The 19,659-nt window shown below is 47.5% G+C and overlaps 2 protein-coding genes across 5 annotated transcripts in view; one reads left to right on the top strand and one right to left on the bottom strand.

Annotated features, from left to right (window-relative positions):
- Nucleotides 1-326, bottom strand: part of LOC144479918 (proprotein convertase subtilisin/kexin type 7-like) — a 306,250-nt gene extending 305,924 nt beyond the window's left edge. For both annotated transcript variants that reach the window (XM_078198967.1, XM_078198969.1), the window contains exon 1: nucleotides 224-326. The gene's annotated coding sequence lies outside the window, so the exon portion shown is untranslated. The remainder of the gene's footprint in view (nucleotides 1-223) is intronic.
- Nucleotides 327-3,482: 3,156 nt separating this feature from the next.
- Nucleotides 3,483-19,659, top strand: part of LOC144479906 (glucose-6-phosphate exchanger SLC37A4-like) — a 42,956-nt gene continuing 26,779 nt past the window's right edge. Inside the window, exons 1-3 of one of the 3 annotated variants that reach the window (XM_078198943.1) lie at nucleotides 3,483-3,897; nucleotides 11,575-12,085; nucleotides 14,903-15,135. In XM_078198943.1, the coding sequence (XP_078055069.1) occupies nucleotides 11,944-12,085; nucleotides 14,903-15,135 (375 nt within the window). In that variant the 5' untranslated portion in view covers nucleotides 3,483-3,897; nucleotides 11,575-11,943. Of the gene's footprint in view, nucleotides 3,908-11,574; nucleotides 12,086-14,902; nucleotides 15,136-19,659 lie in introns of all 3 variants that reach the window. The other 2 variants (XM_078198944.1, XM_078198945.1) reach the window with 2 other exon arrangements.

Raw genomic sequence — 19,659 nt, 5'->3', positions numbered from 1 at the left:
AATTGTGAACTTTAATTGACAAAACAGAAGAAAGAAAATCCATCTTGGACTGGTAAGCTCCGAGTGCCACTTGCCTGCCTTTTTGATTCCTGCATTGAGGTCGATCAATGGCAAGTTCAGCTCCTTTCTGGAATGTCAGGAAGGTGGGGGGGGGGGGGGGGAGTGGAACAAGAGCTGGAAAGCTGGCATTTTGCACCTGCAATAAGAGGGGGAAGAGACTCACCTGGGGCTGAGCAGTGCAAGGTTCATCTGTTCCCCCTGTGCCGCTGGCTGCTTTAAGGCTCTGTCCCTCTCTCCATTGTGTGGCGATGCGGAAGTCTGTCTTTTTTTTTGGCTGCTGTCTGGCCGGCCCTGATGCTCTGCTGACAGCCAACGTCAGTTCCGACCCTGCCCGGAGTTACCTGTGTTCAAATGCTCATTTCCGCCAGTAACAAAGAGGGTGGCTGGATTTTTTTTTTGCAGCCCTCTCATTCTCAGGCACAGATGGGCAATGGTACATTGTGTGGGCATGCAGGGTTTAATAGCAATGCTGTGTGAGACTGCTCAGTGAGGTTAGTGGCAGTGCTGTGTGAGGCTGCTCAGTGAGGTTAGTGGCAGTGCTGTGTGAGGCTGCTCACTGGGGTTAGTGGCAGTGCTGTGTGAGGCTAGTAGCAGTGCTGTGTGAGGCTGCTCAGTGAGGTTAGTAGCAGTGCTGTGTGAGGCTAGTAGCAGTGCTGTGTGAGGCTGCTCAGTGAGGTTAGTCTTGATATGGAGATGCCGGCGTTGGACTGGGGTAAACACTAGCTGTTCTGTCTGGAGACAATACACATCTCTTTAACCTGTGCTTAATGCTCCCTCCACTCACATTTTCTGTATCTTTAAGACCTGGTTGGCTGTAGAGATTCGCATTCTAATCAGTATTCAGTAACTTGATTTTGTGTCTCCGTGCCCTGTTTGAGATCAGATTTCCACTCCATCTGACGAAGGAGTAGCGCTCCGAAAGCTAATGGTATTTGCTACCAAATAAACCTGTTGGGCTTTAACCTGGTGTTGTTAAAACTCTTACAGTGAGGTTAATGGCAGTGCTGTGTGAAGTTGCTCAGTGAGGTTAAGATGCGGAGATGCCGGCGTTGGACTGGGGTAAACACAGTAGGTTAAAATCCAACAGGTTTATTCAAGCTGTGGGGGTTACTGATAGTGTGACATAAACCCAACATCCCGGTTTAGGCCGTCCTCATGTGTGCGGAACTTGGCTATCAGTTTCTGCTCATCGATTCTGCGCTGTCGTGTGTCGTGAAGGCCGCCTTGGAGAATGCTTACCCGAAGATCAGATGCTGAATGCCCGTGACCGCTGAAGTGCTCCCCCACAGGAAGAGAACAGTCTTGCCTGGTGATTGTCGAGCGGTGTTCATTCATCCGTTGTCGTAGCGTCTGCATGGTTTCCCCGATGTACCATGTTTACCGGTCCAGGCAGCGGGCGATCGAGGGGGCCGTCCATCCTGACTGTCTGCCCCTCTACCACGGCTACGTTCGCGGCCAGGTGTCCCTGGAGAGGGAGCATGCGGTGTCCATGGGCGCAGTTGATGCCTTCCACGCCCGTTGGGCACCACAGGGGTTGGAATGCATTATTGACCCTGACAATCACATTTTAATTTGATGTTTTTTAAGTTTCCTTTGTACTTTGATTTTTGTTCGGGCTGTTTCCCCCCTCCTTTTGGGGAGCTGCCCCTTTTGCTTTGTCCTGACTTAATCTGAGATTGTTCATTTGGTTTGCCCTAAAAAGAGGTCAACATGTCATCGATGAAGACGAACATCTCGCCAAGGCCACCCACACAACCCCACCACTTGTCTTCAAACAGCCGCACAACCTCAAACAGACCATTGTCCGCAGCCAACTACCCAGCCTTCAGGAGATCAGTGACCACGACACCACACATCCCTGCCACAGCAACCTCTGCAAGACGTGCCGGATCATCGACACAGATGCCATCATCTCACATGAGAACACCATCTACCAGGTACACGGTACCTACTCTTGCAACTCGGCCAACCTGATACGCTGCAGGAAAGGGTGTCCCGAGGCATGGTACATTGGGGAAACCATGCAGACGCTACGACAACGGATGAATGAACACCGCTCGACAATCACCAGGCAAGACTGCTCTCTTCCTGTGGGGGAGCACTTCAGCGGTCACGGGCATTCAGCCTTGGATCTTCGGGTAAGCATTCTCCAAGGCGGCCTTCACGACACACGACAGCGCAGAGTCGCTGAGCAGAAACTGATAGCCAAGTTACGCACACATGAGGACGGCCTAAACCGGGATCTTGGGTTTATGTCACATTATCAGTAACCCCCACAGCTTGCCTCCTGGACTTGCAGAATCTCACTGGCTGTCCTGTCTGGAGACAATACACATCTCTTTAACCTGTGCTTAATGGTCCCTCCACTCACATTGTCTGTATCTTTAAGACCTGGTTGGCTGTAGAGATTCGCATTCTAATCCGTATTCTGTAAGTTGATTTTGTGTCTCTGTGCCCTGTTTGAGAGCAGATTTCCACTCCATCTGACGAAGGAGCAGCGCTCCGAAAGCTAATGGCATTTGCTACCAAATAAACCTGTTGGACTTTAACCTGGTGTTGTTAAAACTCTTAGTGAGGTTAGTGGCAGTGCTGTGTGAAGCTGCTCAGTGAGGGTAATGGCAGTGCTGTGTGAAGCTGCTCAGTGGGGTTAGTGGCAGTGCTGTGTGAGGCTGCTCAGTGGGGTTAGTGGCAGTGCTGTGTGAGGCTGCTCAGTGGGGTTACTGGCAGTGCTGTGTGAGGCTGCTCAGTGGGGTTAGTGGCAGTGCTGTGTGAAGCTGCTCAGTGGGGTTAGTGGCAGTGCTGTGTGAAGCTGCTCAGTGGGGTTAGTGGCAGTGCTGTGTGAGGCTGCTCAGTGGGGTTAGTGGCAGTGCTGTGTGAAGCTGCTCACTGGGGTTAGTGGCAGTGCTGTGTGAGGCTGCTCAGTGGGGTTAGTGGCAGTGCTGTGTGAGGCTGCTCAGTGAGGTTAGTGGCAGTGCTGTGTGAAGCTGCTCAGTGGGGTTAGTGGCAGTGCTGTGTGAGGCTGCTCAGTGGGGTTAGTGGCAGTGCTGTGTGAGGCTGCTCAGTGGGGTTAGTGGCAGTGCTGTGTGAGGCTGCTCAGTGGGGTTAGTGGCAGTGCTGTGTGAAGCTGCTCAGTGGGGTTAGTGGCAGTGCTGTGTGAGGCTGCTCAGTGGGGTTAGTGGCAGTGCTGTGTGAGGCTGCTCAGTGGGGTTAGTGGCAGTGCTGTGTGAGGCTGCTCAGTGGGGTTAGTGGCAGTGCTGTGTGAGGCTGCTCAGTGGGGTTAGTGGCAGTGCTGTGTGAAGCTGCTCAGTGGGGTTAGTGGCAGTGCTGTGTGAGGCTGCTCAGTGGGGTTAGTGGCAGTGCTGTGTGAGGCTGCTCAGTGGGGTTAGTGGCAGTGCTGTGTGAGGCTGCTCAGTGGGGTTAGTGGCAGTGCTGTGTGAGGCTGCTCAGTGGGGTTAGTGGCAGTGCTGTGTGAAGCTGCTCAGTGAGATTCTCTCTGTTGCTGCAGCTTGTCTGTTGACAGGAAATTGCTACACCAGGGCCGCCCGCAGCCAATCACAGCGCGCCCGCCCATATTGATACATCCACTGTCCAATCAGAGGGCGAGTCCCGGGAATATGCAGATGACGAGCTCCAGCTGTTGGACATAGGGCCCGCCTCCTCACTGAGTGACAGCCGGCCTACCCAATCAGCGCGTCCCTTCCGCAGCGGCCGACCAAGCCGGCAGTGTGGGTGGAGCAGCCTTGCCAGAGGGGTGAGCGGAGCTGCCTGTGCCGCTGTTGCCTGGCTGGGGGTCGGCTGCCTTGTCTTGAAGTCCTTGGCTCCACAACTTCATTCAAGGTAAGAATAGGTGAGAAAATCTCCCAAAACTGCAGGGCACCAACCGCAGAGAGAAAAATCAGGCACCATCTGGGGCTTCTGCACGCAATTAAGTTTTCTGCCATGTAGTCACTAAACTGAACAAATCATTCCTTTTATTTTTGCCTCTACCTATTTTGAAATAAGTATTTTATTTTTTAGGCAGCTATTCTCTAACATTCTGACCTGACGAGGTAGTCACTGAGTGTTCTAACATGCGAACACCAGGCTATTAAAGCTACTTTTCTCACAGATATACTACTCCTTTATGTTAAATTTTCTGTGAACTATTATTACAGTAAATCAGTCTTCACACAACTTAACGCCAGGATTCATTAAATGTTCTTAATGGTTGCATGCAATATATTAATTAATATATAACTAGGGTCATAAATGTGAATTAGCCACTAAAAAATCCATTAAAGAAATCAGGAGAAGCAAATTTACCCAAAGGGTGAGGATAAATGCACGATGGCACAGCGGGGTTAGCACTGCTGCCCCTCAGCGCCAGGGACCCGGGTTCAATTCCTGGCTCGGGTCACTGTCTGTGTGGAGTTTGCACGTTCTCCCCGTGTCTGCGTGGGTTTCCTCCGGGTGCTGGTTTCCTCCCACAGTCCTCCCACTGGTTAGGTAGATTGGCCATACTAAATTGCCCCTTAGTATCATGGGGACTAGCTATGGTAAATGCATGGTGTTATGGGGATAGGGCCTGAGTGCGATTGTGGTCGGTGCAGACTCGATGGGCTGAATGGCCTCCTTCTGCACTGTAGGATTCTATGATTCTAGAATGTGGATACTGCTACCACATAGAATAAAAGGCATAGATGGTAAATGATGGATGCCATATGAAAGCAGTTGTACTTTTCAAAATTGATTATGACAAGTTTAAGTTTATTTATTAGTGTCACACTGGGCTTACATTAACACTGCAATGTAGTTACTGTGAAAATCCCCTAGTTGCCACACTCTGGCATCTGTTCGGGTACACTGAGGGAGAATTTGCACCTAACCAGCATGACTTTCTGACTGTGGGAGGAAACCAGGGCACCCGGGGGGAGACCCATGCAGACACGGGGAGAATGTGCTAACTCCGCACGGGCAGTGGCCCAAGCCGGGAATCGAACCTGGTGCTGTGGGGTAGCAGTGCTAACCACTGTGCCACCATGCCGCCCAAGTTAAGAAAAGTCTGACCAACGTCAAGCTGTTGTCACGACTGGAGCTCTTGCAGAACAAACCAGTACAGAGTTTTCAGTGTTGTACGGTGACTGATTAGTGATAAGGTGTCGACTTGAGATAATTGGGTGCCGTGATCACAGATTTCTTAGGATGCAGAAGGAGGCCGTTTGGCCCATCATGTCTGCACCCGATCACCAAACGACCATCATGACCCAACGCCACTCCCCTATCCTTTCCCCGTAACCCTGCACACTGGTTCTATTCAAGTAATTATCTAATACCCTCTTGAATGTCTGTCGTTTCCCTGTATTTTTTCTTAATGTGGTGATTTTTGCATCCTTGGAACACCTGAAAGCCCAGGGGTGGGATTTTCCGGCCGTTCGTGCCAGCGGGATTTTCTGGTCCGGCCGCAGTGAATGGAGGTTTGTCTGAGCAGCAGCGGGCGACCGAGGGGGCCGTCCATCCTGACTGTCTGCCCCTCTACCGCGGCTACGTTCGTGGCCAGGTGTCCCTGGAGAGGGAGCATGTGGTGTCCATGGGCACGGTTGATGCCTTCCGCGCCCGTTGGGCACCACAGGGGTTGGGGTGCGTTATCGACCCTAATAATCACATTATGAATTGACGTTTTTAAGTTTCCTTTGTACTTTGATTTTTGTTTGGGCTGTTCCCCCTCCTTTTGGGGAGCTGCCTCTTTTATCTTGTCCTGACTTAATTTGAGTTTGTTTATTTGGTTTGACCTTAAAAGAGGCCAAATTCTCCACCCTCAGTTGCAGCGGGGGGTGAACGGCTGGTAAGATCGTACCCCGACATCCCTCCAATTCTGAGATAGAAGATTGTCACTTCATTCTCAAGACTTGAGCAGATAGCATAAGCTGACCCTGGTAGCGAGGTGCTGCATCATTGGAGGGGGAGAACCTTCTCCCCTCCCCCTAGTTTTGAGGTGAACCATGACATACTTCAAACAGAGCAGCAATGTTGCTGTTTCCCAATGCCTTTCTGTCAATCGGTTAAACCAATGAGCAGCTTTAAATAGTCACTCATTGCATTGCAGCCTGTTCAACCTTGCTGTGTTTCTCTATATAAAGACAAAATTATTTTCAGTTATTCATCATGTATGAAGTTGGGAAGCTTGAGAGATGTTAAGGTGCTACGTAAATGCAACCTTCCTTGCTCGTTCCACAATTAGTCAGTTTTACTTTTAAATGCTTTTCACTGTATGCCCATACATGTGACAATAATAAAATCGAATCGAATCCATGTCGTGGGAATATAAGGTCCTCTATTTCAGTCATGCACTTTTTTTCATGTTCTTTTTCTGTACCACTGTGAATTCAAGTAGAAAGTGGGCTGACTGGTTCATTTAGCCAATGAGGTACAAATTTTGATCTTCACCAAGGCTGGGTTTATGGTCCTCAATAATGAATGCACTGAGGCAGGTGTTCGAGAGGGGCTTTGAAAGCTATAGTGATGTAACCTTGGACTGTTATAAGATGGCAATGAGGAGAGATTGTCTTACACTACATCGTCAAGCCTTTAAATCATTAGTATGACCTAGATAACAAACCCATATCAGTCACCCTGAAAGCAGAGTTAGGCACTCCCTCATTTTCACATTGATTGATGTACAGCAACTCCTCTCTGCTGCTTAACCCACTCTCGTAGAATCATAGAAACCCTACAGTGCAGAAAGAGGCCATTTGGCCCATCGAGTCTGCACCGACCACAATCCTACCCAGGCCCTACCCCCATAGCCCTACATATTTTACCCACTAATCCCTCTAATCTACGCATCTCGGGACACTAAGGGGCAATTTTAGCATGGCCAATCAACCTAACCCGCACATCTTTGGACTGTGGGAGGAAACTGGAGCACCCGGAGGAAACCCACGCAGACACGGGGAGGATGTGCAAACTCCACACAGACAGTGACCCAAGCGAAAATCGAACCCAGGTCCTTGGAGCTGTGAAGCAGCAGTGCTAACCATTGTGCTACCGTGTCTCTACTACAGAGTCCCAGAGAAATATATCAGATAGGACTGGGAGCCAGTTTACATTCCATTAAGGTGATACCTCATTCACTGTGACTTCCTGTAATACTGTTGAGCATTGAACGACTTTTTACTATCTGTACCTGATTCCAGCATGAAGCCACACGAGTCGGGGCTTAGTAGCAATCCACTGTTCCAAAGCAATGTGTCAGTATCAAAAAAGAAACACCTACACTTAGGTAGCACCTTTCACTACCTCTTGATTTTCCAAATCACTTCATAGAACCATAGAATCCCTACAGTGCAGAAGGAAGCCATTCGGCCCATTGAGCCCACACCGACAACAATTCCACGCAGGCTTTATCGCCGTAACCTCGCGTATTTACCCTGTTAATCCCCCTGGCACTAAGGGGCAATTTAGCATGGCCAATCAACCTAACCTGCACATCTCCCACAGTCCAGAGGAAACTGGAGCACCCGGAGGGAACTCCATGCAGACACAGGGTGAACGTGCAAACTCCACACAGACAGTTGCCCGAGGTCGGAATCGAACCCGGGTCTCTCGCACTGAGACAGCAGCGCTAACTACTGTGCCACCATGCAGCGGTCAGTAGTGTAGTTCTGAAGTGCAGTCACTGCTGTAATGTGGGAAATAATGACTGTATAGACCTGTTATGATTCTTTAGTCTTTTGCATTTTAACTTTGCTGTCTGGATGTGTCTAGTTTGGACAGTGGGCAATTTATGTGCACCAACAATCGAAGAGTTTTGAATGGGGGGGGGGAGATATTTATAATTTTTTCAAATTCCTGAATAGTGTAATTGTTTTGCATGCACTTAGAATCTCTACAGTACAAAAGGAGGCCATTTGGCCCATCGAGTCTGTACCGACCACAATCCCACCCAGGCCCTATTCCATTAACCCCACATATTTACCCGGCTAATCCCCCTGACACTAAGGGTCAATTTAGCATGGCCAATCAACCTAACCCGTACATCTTTGGTGCAGTCTTTATTTCTCCTCTATTGAAGGTACTGCCAGGGTTTTTGTCAAAATGGCCATTCCGAGACTGAGTATTCTTGGATCACCGAATGAGCCTGATGTTGCCCTCTCCTAGGTGCGCAGTACCCAGTCTGGAGCTAAAATAACTTTCCACTGGATTGACCTGTTTGAATGTCCCACCTCCTTTTGAAGAAGAACAGGAAGGAGAGTATACTCCCTGAAGAAACAGAATCATCGAAAATTCACAGCACAGAAAGAGGCCACTCGGCCCATCGTGTCTGCATCGGCTGAAAAAAGAGCCACACTGTCTAGTCGCACGTTCCTACATTTGATCCGTAGCCCTGCAGGTTACAGCACCTGAGGTGCACATCCAGGCACCTTGTAAATGAGTTGAAAGTTCCTGCCTCCGCTACCCTTTCAAGCAATGAGTTCAGACCCTCTGGGTGAAAAGGTAAAACTCGGGACGGCACGGTGGCACAGTGGTTAGCGCTGCTGCCTTACAGAACCAGGGACCTGGGTTCAATTCCGGCCTCGGGGGACTGTCTATGTGGGAGTTTGCACATTCTCCCCGTGTCTGTGAGTGTTTCCTCCAGGTGCTTGGGTTTCCTCCTACACTCCAAAGATGTATGGGTTGGGTTGGATTGGCCATTCTAAATTGCCCCTTAGTGTCCAAAAATGTGTAGATTAGATGGATTAGCCCTGGTGAATGTGCGGGATTACGGGGAGAGGGCCTGGGTAAGATACTCTGAGTTGGTGCAGACTCGATGGGCTGAATGGCCTCTTCACTGCAGGGATTCTATGATTCCTTTGCACAGGGTTCCAGATTTAATGATGCCCTTTCTGCTGGAACTTTATGTCCCGAAGAATCTAAGTTTAACTTTACTAAGGCATTCTTGGGATTCCAGCTCCCTCCTCCTTTGTTCCTTGCCACCAAAATAGGAAGACACAGAGTGGTTGAAGTATATATTACAGATACATTTAAGTGGAAGTGAGGTATGCATGTGAGGGGGAAGGAGCAGAGGGCTATGATAAAGTGGTGGTGAGCTGCCTCCTTGAACTGCTGCACTCCAGGTGGCATAGGCGCACCCTGTTAAGGTGGGAGCTCCAGGATTTTGACCCAGCGACAGTGAAGGAACGGCCGATATATTTCCAAGTCAGGCTGGCGAGTGGCTTGGAGGGGAACTTGCAAATAGCGGCGTTCCCTTGACTTTCAAGGTTGTAGAGGAGGGTTTGGAAGGTGCTGTCACAATCACTGAGGAAGCCCTGTACGGAACGAAAGAAGTTCTCTCTTGCTGTTTGATGTAAGCAGCGACCCATTCTTGAGGGGAAGGGAGAAATGAAAGTCAAAAAGGCCCGACGTCGGAGCAGTATGCACAAAATGTACTTCTGTCCTAGGATCACTGGCCAAGGTTATGCAGAAACCTAGATTATTGCGGCTACAGCAGAATTCAGTGTGACAGTTGAGGACAGTGTTCAGAATAGTAAGACACTATAGTTGTTATGGTGTGAGATCAAAGCAGCAACTCGCATATACTGTACTGAGAACATTGTTTTGTAAGTCTCTGCATTTCTTGAAGAAAAGGCCATTTAAGCATCTTGAACAGTTTTGATAGACCCCTGAAAAGCCTAAGAGAGAATTGCATTTATACAGCGCCTTTCGTGATTTCAGGATATCCCAGAAGTGCTTTATAAATGCAATAGTTCTGAAGTGCAGGAGTTGTTTTAATTATTGATTTTGGAATATCGCAGAGGGAGAACATTCAGGGCTGCTGAATGTAAGAGAAGCAACTTGGGACAAGTGTTCCTGCTCCTGACTCTATAGTTACAGCGGGTGGAAAGTGCACACCGGAAGTGTTCTGAAATGTGTTCTTCTGGCTTGGACACTAGGCGTGGGACTTGGTTCTTAGACAGACTCTGGTATCACCTTGTTTATTAGTACCACATCTGAACAAGTTACAGGGTAGGCATGCAGTTCCTAAACATGATTCCAACCTTTCCCTCTTGAGTATATCCCATCTGTTAACCCTTTAGACTACGAAAAGTGTGGACAGAATCAGGCTCGGTTCTGACACATACTATACTTGAAATCCAGGTTATGGAGGAAATAGACCGGGGCTTTCTTAACAGATGACCATCAAAGCAACTGATTTTTTTCAATACATTTGTGGGACATGGGCGTCGCTGGCTGGACCAGCATTTATTGCCCATTCCTAGTTGCCCTTGGAGGGCAGTTGAGAGTCAACCACATTGCTGTGGCTCTGGAGCCACATGTAGGCCAGACCAGGTAAGGATGGCAGATTTCCTTCCCTAAAGGACATTAGTGAACCAGATGGGTTTTTCTGACAATCGGCAGTAATTTCATGGTCATTGTTAGATTCTTAATTCCAGATATTTTTTATTGAATTCAAATTCTACCATCTGCCGTGGCGGGATTCGAACCCGAGTCCCCAGAACATTCACTGAGTTTCTGGATTAATAGTCCAGCGATAATACCACTAGGCCATCGCCTTCCCATGATCTGGACGGTAAACATGTGATACTCTTTGAGGTTGAGGAGGGGATCAGACTTGCTGTGGTGCCTCCCACAGTTAAATAGGCCACAAACTTTCACTTTCTGACTTCCTCAGCCTGCGCCATTTGGACAAAGTGGCCATAAGCCCTGCCTCCAACATGTGGAACCACAGCTGGGTTGATTTGGATTAGGAGGTGATTGTGAACATTTAATATTGCGGACGAATTGAAAAACATGCGCCTTATCGTGATGGGGGTGTGGTGAACCATCGTTGGTTCCCACTGGATAGTACTGAGCCAGGGTCTGGCCAGTACTACAAGGATGTACATATGTTACTGTTGGGTTGTGCTACTTGTTGCTGTTGGGGTTAGGGTGGGGTTGTTACACCTTTGTATTGTAGTGTTGTGGTACATCCCAATCGGGCTCCGCCTCCTGGGAGAGGTATAAAGGTCCCTGCTCTGGCTGGGACCCCTCAGTCTGGGATCGTGTATATAATTATTGGCTGCTTCATTACAGTAAATAAAAGCCTTTTATTTCCCGAGCATCTAGCCTCGTGTTTGATAACGCACATCAGGGGGATTGTTACCACTTTAAAAAGCAGGAACCTGGATCAGTAGCAGCTCCATTTAAACCTGTCAAGATCACTCGTGCAAGTTGGCGCAAAGCAGTTTAGTAAAACATGCAATTATTTTATGATTTACAAAGAGCAGCGAAACTGCTAGCACCCCAATAATGATCCCTATCCAGTGTGTTGTGCTATTTCTGTGTAAAACTTAACCAGGATACTGGATAAGGCGTCAGGGACTGAGCAATATTAAAAAAATAAGCTAAAATACTGTGGCTCAATTGTAGCTTTCGCCATTGGTCTATCTTTGACCTATAGTATTCATTTTTATTGATGCTATGTAATCATTAACAAATTCTTATTTTCACAGCTAGAAAAGTACATTCAGCATTTTTTTTCTCTTGTTCCACTTTCAGAGTAATGACTCCTTCACCCGGTTGGATCCTCGGTTAATGTTTTGCCAGCATAACAAACAAAAACTTTCCAAAATCTAATCAACGCACAAAATAGACGAGCAACATCAAAGTGGAATCAAACGGCAAAGTTTTTTTTTCATCCTTCTCTCCTGTTATTTCTCAAAGCCTCAACTGTCCTACCTCTTCTTAATCTAAATGTAGTTTACCTAAAACCTCTATGTATGGTCAGACATTAAGTGCGCTGTTATCAATCTCGTACGTGCTTGATCTAATCGTTGGGGAAGAGGCCAGTGGCTGTATAAAACCTGCCACCATCGGATAGTGTCCTGCCTTACCCACTTGGTCAACAGTTGTCAAAAGCCGATCAAAATGGCTTCTTACGGCTACTACAGGACCAGCATCTTCACAGCCATGTTTGTGGGCTACACGCTGTACTACTTCAACAGAAAGACTTTCTCGTTTGTGATGCCCTCTGTTATGGAGGAGGTGACCTTGGAAAAGGATGATTTGGGTGAGTACGCAACTTTCTATCTCCCCGATCTGTTAAAAATCCCAAAGAGCCCGGTAGTGATGGTCATAGATATTGGAAGGTTGTTGCAGAAGCAGAAAGAAAGTTTATTTATTAGTCACAAGTTGGCTTACATTAACGTTGCAATGAAGTTACTGTGAAAATCCCCTCGTCGCAACAGTCTGCCGCCTGTTTGGGTACACAGAGAAGTTAGCATGGCCCATGCACCTAACCAGCACGTCTTTCGGACTGTGGGAGGAAGCCGGAGGAAACCCACGCAGATCGGGTGGACTCTCAGAAGCTTTTTCCCAGGGTGGAAATGTCTGCTACGAGAGGACACAGGTGCAAGGTGCTAAGGGGTAGGTACAGGGGAGATGTTGGGGGTAAGTTTTTCACACAGAGGGTGGTGGGCGAGTGGAATCGGCTGCCGTCAGTGGTGGTGGAGGCGAACTCAATAGGGTCTTTTAAGAGACTCCTGGATGAGTACATGGAGCTTAATAGGATGGAGGGTTATTGGTAGGTCTAGAAGGTAGGGATGTGTTCGGCACAACTTGTGGGCCGAAGGGCCTGTTTGTGCTGTAGTTTTTCTATGTTTCTATATGGGAAGAACGTGCAGACGCCGCATAGACAGTGACCCGAGCCGGGAATCGAACCCAGGTCCCTGGTGCTGTGAGACAGCAGTGCTAACCACTGTGCCACCGTGCCGCCCCAGGAGTTGGTTTTGATGTGGAAAGGGTCATCGACCTGTGACGCTAACTCTGTTTCCCTCTCCACAGATGCTGTCGGACCTGCTGAGTATTTCCGCAGCATTCTTGCTTCTGTCTCCAGAGTTGGGTTGGGGTTTTTTTGATTTTCTCCAAGGAATGAATTGGACTGGATATGATCCGACTGGAGTCACTCGTCTGGAGAGGGAGAGGAAAATCCGTCTCTTGTGTTCTGTATTCAGAACTGCCGGGGAAGAGAAAAGTGTTGTCGACTCTTGGGTGACACGGTGGTTAGCACTGCTGCTTCACAGCTCCAGCAACCTGAGTTCGATTCCTGGCTTGGGTCACTGTCTGTGTAGAGTTTGCACGTTCTCCCCGTGTCTGCGTGGATTTCCTCCGGGTGCTCCGGTTTCCCCCCACAGCCCAATGATGTGTGGGTTAGGTGCATTGGCCATGCTAAGTTGTCCATTAGTGTCCTGGGTTGCGTAGGTTAGATGGATCAGCGGGGTAAATATGTGGGGTTATGGGGTTAAGGCCTAGATGGGATTGTGGTTGGTGCAGACTCGATGGGCCGAATGGCCTGCTTCTGCACTGTAGGGATCCTAGGACATGACGATGCCCTTGATTAAGGCTACAGTGTAATCTGAAGGAAAGACTTCAGGAAAGGGTACAAGAAACAGGGAAAACTTGCACTGAAACTGATGCAATTAATAAAATGTTTTAGCATAAAGCAGATCTGAGTGTTGAGTGATTGGTAATGGGGATGTGACCTATTTGCATGCCAGCTGATTGTAGACCTTGTATTGATGTTCTATTGAAGGTTCGTACCGTAACTTTATTTGTTTGTTCAATGAATAGGGCAATAAAAGGTTTTGGAGGTTTGTTTCTGAGGAAGTATGCATGTTCCTAATTTGCAAGTCTCAAGAATATTCAACTGGAGAGGGGTGATAGAGGAGAGCAGAGAGATCTAATAACTGCTATCATGGTGGATAGTTCTAGAGTGAAGAGGAATATCAACTGAATGTTGTTTTGGTACAGTGATAATTAAAAGGGTGAGAAATGGAAAGGGAGATAACTTGTAGATATTCCAACCCTAAGTGTTAAAAACAGCTCAAATCTGACGCCTTCTCTTTTTTTTGTTTTATTTATTAGTCACAAGTAGGCTTACATTAACACTGCAATGAAGTTACTGTGAAAATCCCCTCGTTGCCACACTCCAGCACCTGTTCGGGCACACTGAGGGAGAATTTAACATGGCCAATGCACCTAATCAGCACGTCTTTTGGATTGTGGGAGGAAACCAGAGTACCAGAAGAAACCCACGCAGACACGGGGAGAACATGCAGACTTCTCACAGACAGTGACCCAAGCTGGGAATCGAGCCCAGGTTCCTGGTGCTGTGCTAACCACTGTGCCCTCCTTAAACAGACTAGCAAACATCACTCCTCCACATATCCGCTGACTTGCAACGATCCACAAAATGATAGGAAAAGTTCACAATGCCCCCCCACCTACCACTTCATGCTGATCTATTCAGCCCATCCAAGGTATGACTCCCATTAAGAAGGCTGATCTGGTAAAACCCTCTCACACAGGACTTCAATGCAAATTCCACCTGGACAAATGAATGGGAATCATTGGACACGACAATCAAGTACCTGATCTCAAACCCAACCCAACAATTGCCTAGTTTCAACCTTCCAAGGAAAGAGTGGTCCACCCTCAACAGATTCAGGACCCATCCTATGCTTGGCCAACATCCACAGGTGGGGTATTAGTGCCAGCCCTTTTGTGTCCCTCTGGGACAGAGCAAACTCATCATAGAAGAGTGACCAATCCACAGACTGAGTTGAGGATTGTCTGCACTCAACAGAGCAGGACCTGAGGGAAACTGCTTTGCTTAGGGAGTCTGCGTTCACTAAATGAAATAAATAAATTGAAACAGAATAAGGAATCCTGAAGAGGCAGTTTAATCAGCCCAGAGACAACGCTAATGTCTTGTGTTGAAACACAGGAAAGACATGGGCTTTAGCAGTTGTGCAATGAGAGTGGGGAATTGTGCATTCAAACAGCAGCAAAGGTTGCAATCTAATCTGGATTTGTTTTATTCCTGCAGGTCTGATAACCAGTAGCCAGTCGCTAGCCTACGCTATCAGCAAGTTTATCAGCGGAGTCCTGTCTGATCAGATCAGTGCTCGCTTGCTCTTCTGTTTTGGATTATTCCTGGTCGGAGTGATAAACATCATCTTCTCCTGGAGCTCCACCGTCACCGCTTTTGTTGTGCTTTGGTTCTTTAATGGATTGGCACAAGGCTTTGGGTGGCCTCCCTGCGGCAAAATACTGCGCAAGGTACAAAGTCACCATTCAGTCGCCGCGGTTACTGCTTGGCGGGGATTTAAAAAAAAAAAAATTATACAGTCGAGTGAATGTTTACGGACGCTAACTCACACCCGCGGTGTGGCTCCACCTATGTTGGCTTCCCAATATCTCTTCCATTCGTCAGAAGAAAAATGTAGTGTTTTTAACAATGGGATATCACAGCCAAGTGTAATCATGTATTAATCTATTGTCCACACAAAGGCAGGTGAGGCCAGTTATACCATCCTGCCACTACCCCAGGCTCAGTGCAATTCAGATGTTTTGATTTTTAATGCCCATGATTACATTTACCACCAAAACCTTGGAAGGCAGCCAACAATAGGATTTCTTAAAAAAACAGAATCCTGGGCGCTCAGCCAGGCCGGTGATATCCATCCTGTGTAGCAACTTTTCCCCAATGGGATTGCACAATTTTCTTAGTCGTAGTGAGCCAATCAATGGCACAGTATGCTGGTGTGATGACATGCCACAAGAGTGTCAGGATCCAGGCCCGTGACAGGGGAATGCCAGCTGGTTAGGTCCTGTAAATGCCAGCTGGTTAGGACTGTAATACCCATCTGAGGGAACTCCAACATTAGATTAAGGCTTTACCCGCATCCCCATCCCCAGCAGTCCTCTTCTCCCCCCACTCAGTTTTTTAAAAATTCATTCATGTGACATGGGCATCACTGGCTGGCCAGCATTTATTGCCCATCCCTAGTTGCCCTTGTTCAGAGGGCAGTTGTGAGTCAACCACGTTGCTGTGGCTCTGGAGTCACATTTGATTTGATTTATTATTGTCAGGTGTATTAACATACAGTGAAAAGTATTGTTTCTTACACTCTATACAGACAAAGCATACCGTTCATAGAGAAGGAAACGAGAGAGTGCAGAATGTAGTGTTACAGTCATAGCTAGGGTGCAGAGAAAGATCAACTTGATGAACTTCTAATCAACTTCTATGTTTCTATGTTTTAATGCAAGGTAAGTCCATTCAAAAGTCCGACAGCAGCAGGGAAGAAGCTGTTCTTGAGTCGGTTGGAACGTGACCTCAGACTTTTGTATCTTTTTCCCAATGGAAGAAGGTGGAAGAGAGAATGTCCGGGGTGTGTGTAATCCTTAATTATGCTGGCTGCTTTGCCGAGGCAGTGGGAAGTGCAGACAGAGTCGATGGATGGGAGGCTAGTTTGCGTGATGGATTGGGCTATATTCACGACCTTTTGTAGTTCCTTGCAGTCTTGGGCAGAACAGGAGCCACACCAAGCTGTGATACAACCAAAAAGAATGCTTTCTATGGTGCATCTGTAAAAGTTGGCGAGAGTCGTAGCTGACATGCCAAATTGCCTTAGTCTTCTGAGAAAGTAGAGGCGTTGGTGGGCTTTCTTAACTATAGTGTTAGCATGGGGGGACCAGGACAGGTTGTTGGTGATCTGGACACCTAAAAGCTTGAAGCTCCCAACCCCTTCTACATTCCCGTTGATGTAGACAGGGGCATGGTCTCCATAGTCTTCCTGAAGTCGATGACTATCTCCTTCATTTTGTTGACATTGAGGGAGAGATCATTGTTGCTGCACCAGTTCACAAGATTCTCTATCTCATTCCTATACATGTAGGCCAGACCAGGTAAGGATGACAAATTTCCGTCCCTAAAGGACATTAGTGAACCAGATGGGTTTTTCCGACAATCGACAATGGTTTCATGGTCATCAGTAGACTTTAAATTCCAGATATTTTATTGATTTGATTTATTATTATCACATGTATTAGCATACAGTGAAAAATATTGTTTCTTGCGTTCATAGAGAGGGAAACGAGAGAGTGCAGAATGTAGTGTTACAGTTATTGCTGGGGTGTAGAGAAAGATCAACTTGATGCAAGGTAAGTCCATTCAAAAGTCTGATGGCGTTGAGTTCAACTTCCACTATCTGCCGTGACAGGTCCTCAGAACATTAGCTGAGTTTCTGAATTAATAGTCTAGCGATAATACCACGAGGCCATCACCTCCCCATGGTTGTCATATGACGAAAGGTTGGACAGGTTGAGCTAGTATCCCCTGGAGTTTGAGGCGACTTGATAGAAATATAAAATTCTGAGGGATCTTGACAAGATGACTGTGGAGAGGATGTTTCCTCTTGTGGGCAAAACTAGAACTAGGGGGCCACTCTTTAAAAAATAAGGGGTGTCCTATTTACAACAAAGATGAGGCAAAAACAAAATTCTCTGCTGGTCGTGAGTCTTTGGACCACTGCTTCCATCCCATTTTCAGGAACAGTTTTTAAATATTTTTAAGGCAGAGGCGCATAGATTCATGGTAAGCAATGGGGCAATAGGTTATCGGAGGTAGGCAGGATGCAGATTTGAGGTCACTGTCAGATCAGCCAGGCACTAGTTGAATGGCGGAGCAGGTTCGAGGGGCTGAATGGCCTATTCCTGCTTCTTGTATGTATGTAATTAAGAAACAGGGAGAATTACCTTGATGACATAAGTGTTTGGAAGGAGCCTTGGGGATGAGAAGGAAAATGATGGAACCAAGCAACCCAGGTTTAACTGTAGGCCTCTGAGTGAGCAATTCACATAATGCCATTATTAATTAATCAATCTATCACTGGGATGAGGGTCAGGGGAGATGATGAACAACTGAGATCTCCAGGATCTATAACCTGTTTGCAACTGGCTGGTTGTGTTAGAGAGGTGGCAGTTGTAGAATTGGATTCTATATGAGAACCAACTAACCATTGAAAGGCCCACGTGACACCAGTAGAAAATAATAACTGGGCTGGAGCAAGTTCCTTTCTGTAACACAATCTCAAGCCTTGGATAACATCCCACCTACTTGCAGTTTATCCTTGCCGTTATGTCACCAAGTGCTCAGAACTATGTGAAAACCTGGCATTGCTAATCCTCCCATGTCTGATTCAACTGCCCAAGCCCGACTTTGACTAACTAGCCAGCACGTTTTAATAATGCTTGTCAGTGTGTTAGGGCGGCACAGTGGTTAGCTCTGCTGCCTCACAGCGCCAGGGACCTGGATTCAATTCCCGGCTCGGGTCACTGTCTGTGTGGAGTTTACACGTTCTCCCCGTGTCTGTGTGAGTTTCCTCCGGGTGCTCCGGTTTCCTCCCACAGTCCAAAGATGTGCGGGTCAGTTGATTAGCCATGCTAAATTGCCCCTTAGTGTCAGGGGGACTAGCAGGGTGAATATGTGGGGCTACAGAGATAGGGGCTGGGTGGGATTGTGGTCGGTGCAGATTCAATGGGCCGAATGGCCGCCTTATGTACTGTTTGATTTGATTACTTCATCTTGGAGGGAGGACTGCCCACAAACCTTGATTTTTCTCCTCCCGCCACCCCACCCCCCCGGGAATAACTCACTACTGAGTAACATCTTGAGTGTCACCGTTCACAATTGCTGCTCGATTAATTGGAGGAGTGCATTTTTTTGTTGAGTACAGTGCAATGTCTCAAACCCCATTGTCCAAAAGCCAGAGTTGTCCAAAAATTTGACATTTTTTAGAATGTGTTGTGTATCAATTTTAATTTTGTAAAATTTTTAAAAGACTTACCTGGACATTTTGGCTAGGTGCTGCATTGGCGCTGTTTGACACCTGACTTAAGTTTATTTATTAGTGTCCCAAGTAGGCTGTTATTAACACTGCAATGAAGTTGCTGTGAAAATCCATAGTCGCCACAATCCAGCGCCCGTTCGGGTACACTGAGGAAGAATTTAGCATGGCCAATGCACCCTAACCAGCACGTCTTTCAGGCTGTGGGAGGAAAGCAGAGAACCCGGAGGAAACCCACGCAGACATGGAGAGAGAGTGCAAATTCCAAACAGACAGTGACCCAAGCCGGGAATCGAACCCAAGTCCCTGGCACTGTGGGGCAGCAGTGCTAACCACTGTGCCACCTCACTTGTTGCCTGCTTTGCTATCTGTGAACCTGTCTATTCCAACTCTCATAGTGTCCCAAAATCTGGGCACAGCCTCTGTCACTAGGTTACCAGTTTTGAGACACTGGGGTAAATTTTTCGATCACGCCCCCGCCGTGGGAATTGTTGCAGGCAGGATGGACAACCTAATGGACCATTTAAAAGGTCCGTTAATCTCGGGCGAGAATTTCCAGTCCCCGGGCAGGCAGGACTGGAAAATCCCACCCGCTGGATGTACACCTCAAAGGCAGCAGAAGACCTCGCCATGACTTAATATGAAAATAATAAGTAAACTGGGTTCAGGGTTAGTTAGAAAGCAAAAGTAAATTAACTGATGACTTTGAGTAAATACTCTGTCAAGAGTGATGCTTGCAGTCCAACAAGGCCCCAGATTCCATGCCCAGTCTTGGATGTTCTCGGTCGGGCCAGAAAGTGAGGCACTCTAATCATATTCCTCACCCTTTTTAATGAAAACCTCAACCGTAGAATCCCTACAGTGCAAAGGGAGGCTGTTTGGCCCCTTGCATCTGCACCGACTCTTCGAAAGAGTATGTTAGCCTGGTCCACACCCTGCACTCTATCCCTGT

This window comes from Mustelus asterias, chromosome 27, assembly GCF_964213995.1.
Source record: "Mustelus asterias chromosome 27, sMusAst1.hap1.1, whole genome shotgun sequence".
Taxonomy (NCBI): Eukaryota; Metazoa; Chordata; class Chondrichthyes; order Carcharhiniformes; family Triakidae; genus Mustelus; species Mustelus asterias.
This window is presented reverse-complemented; position numbering and strand designations above follow the sequence as displayed.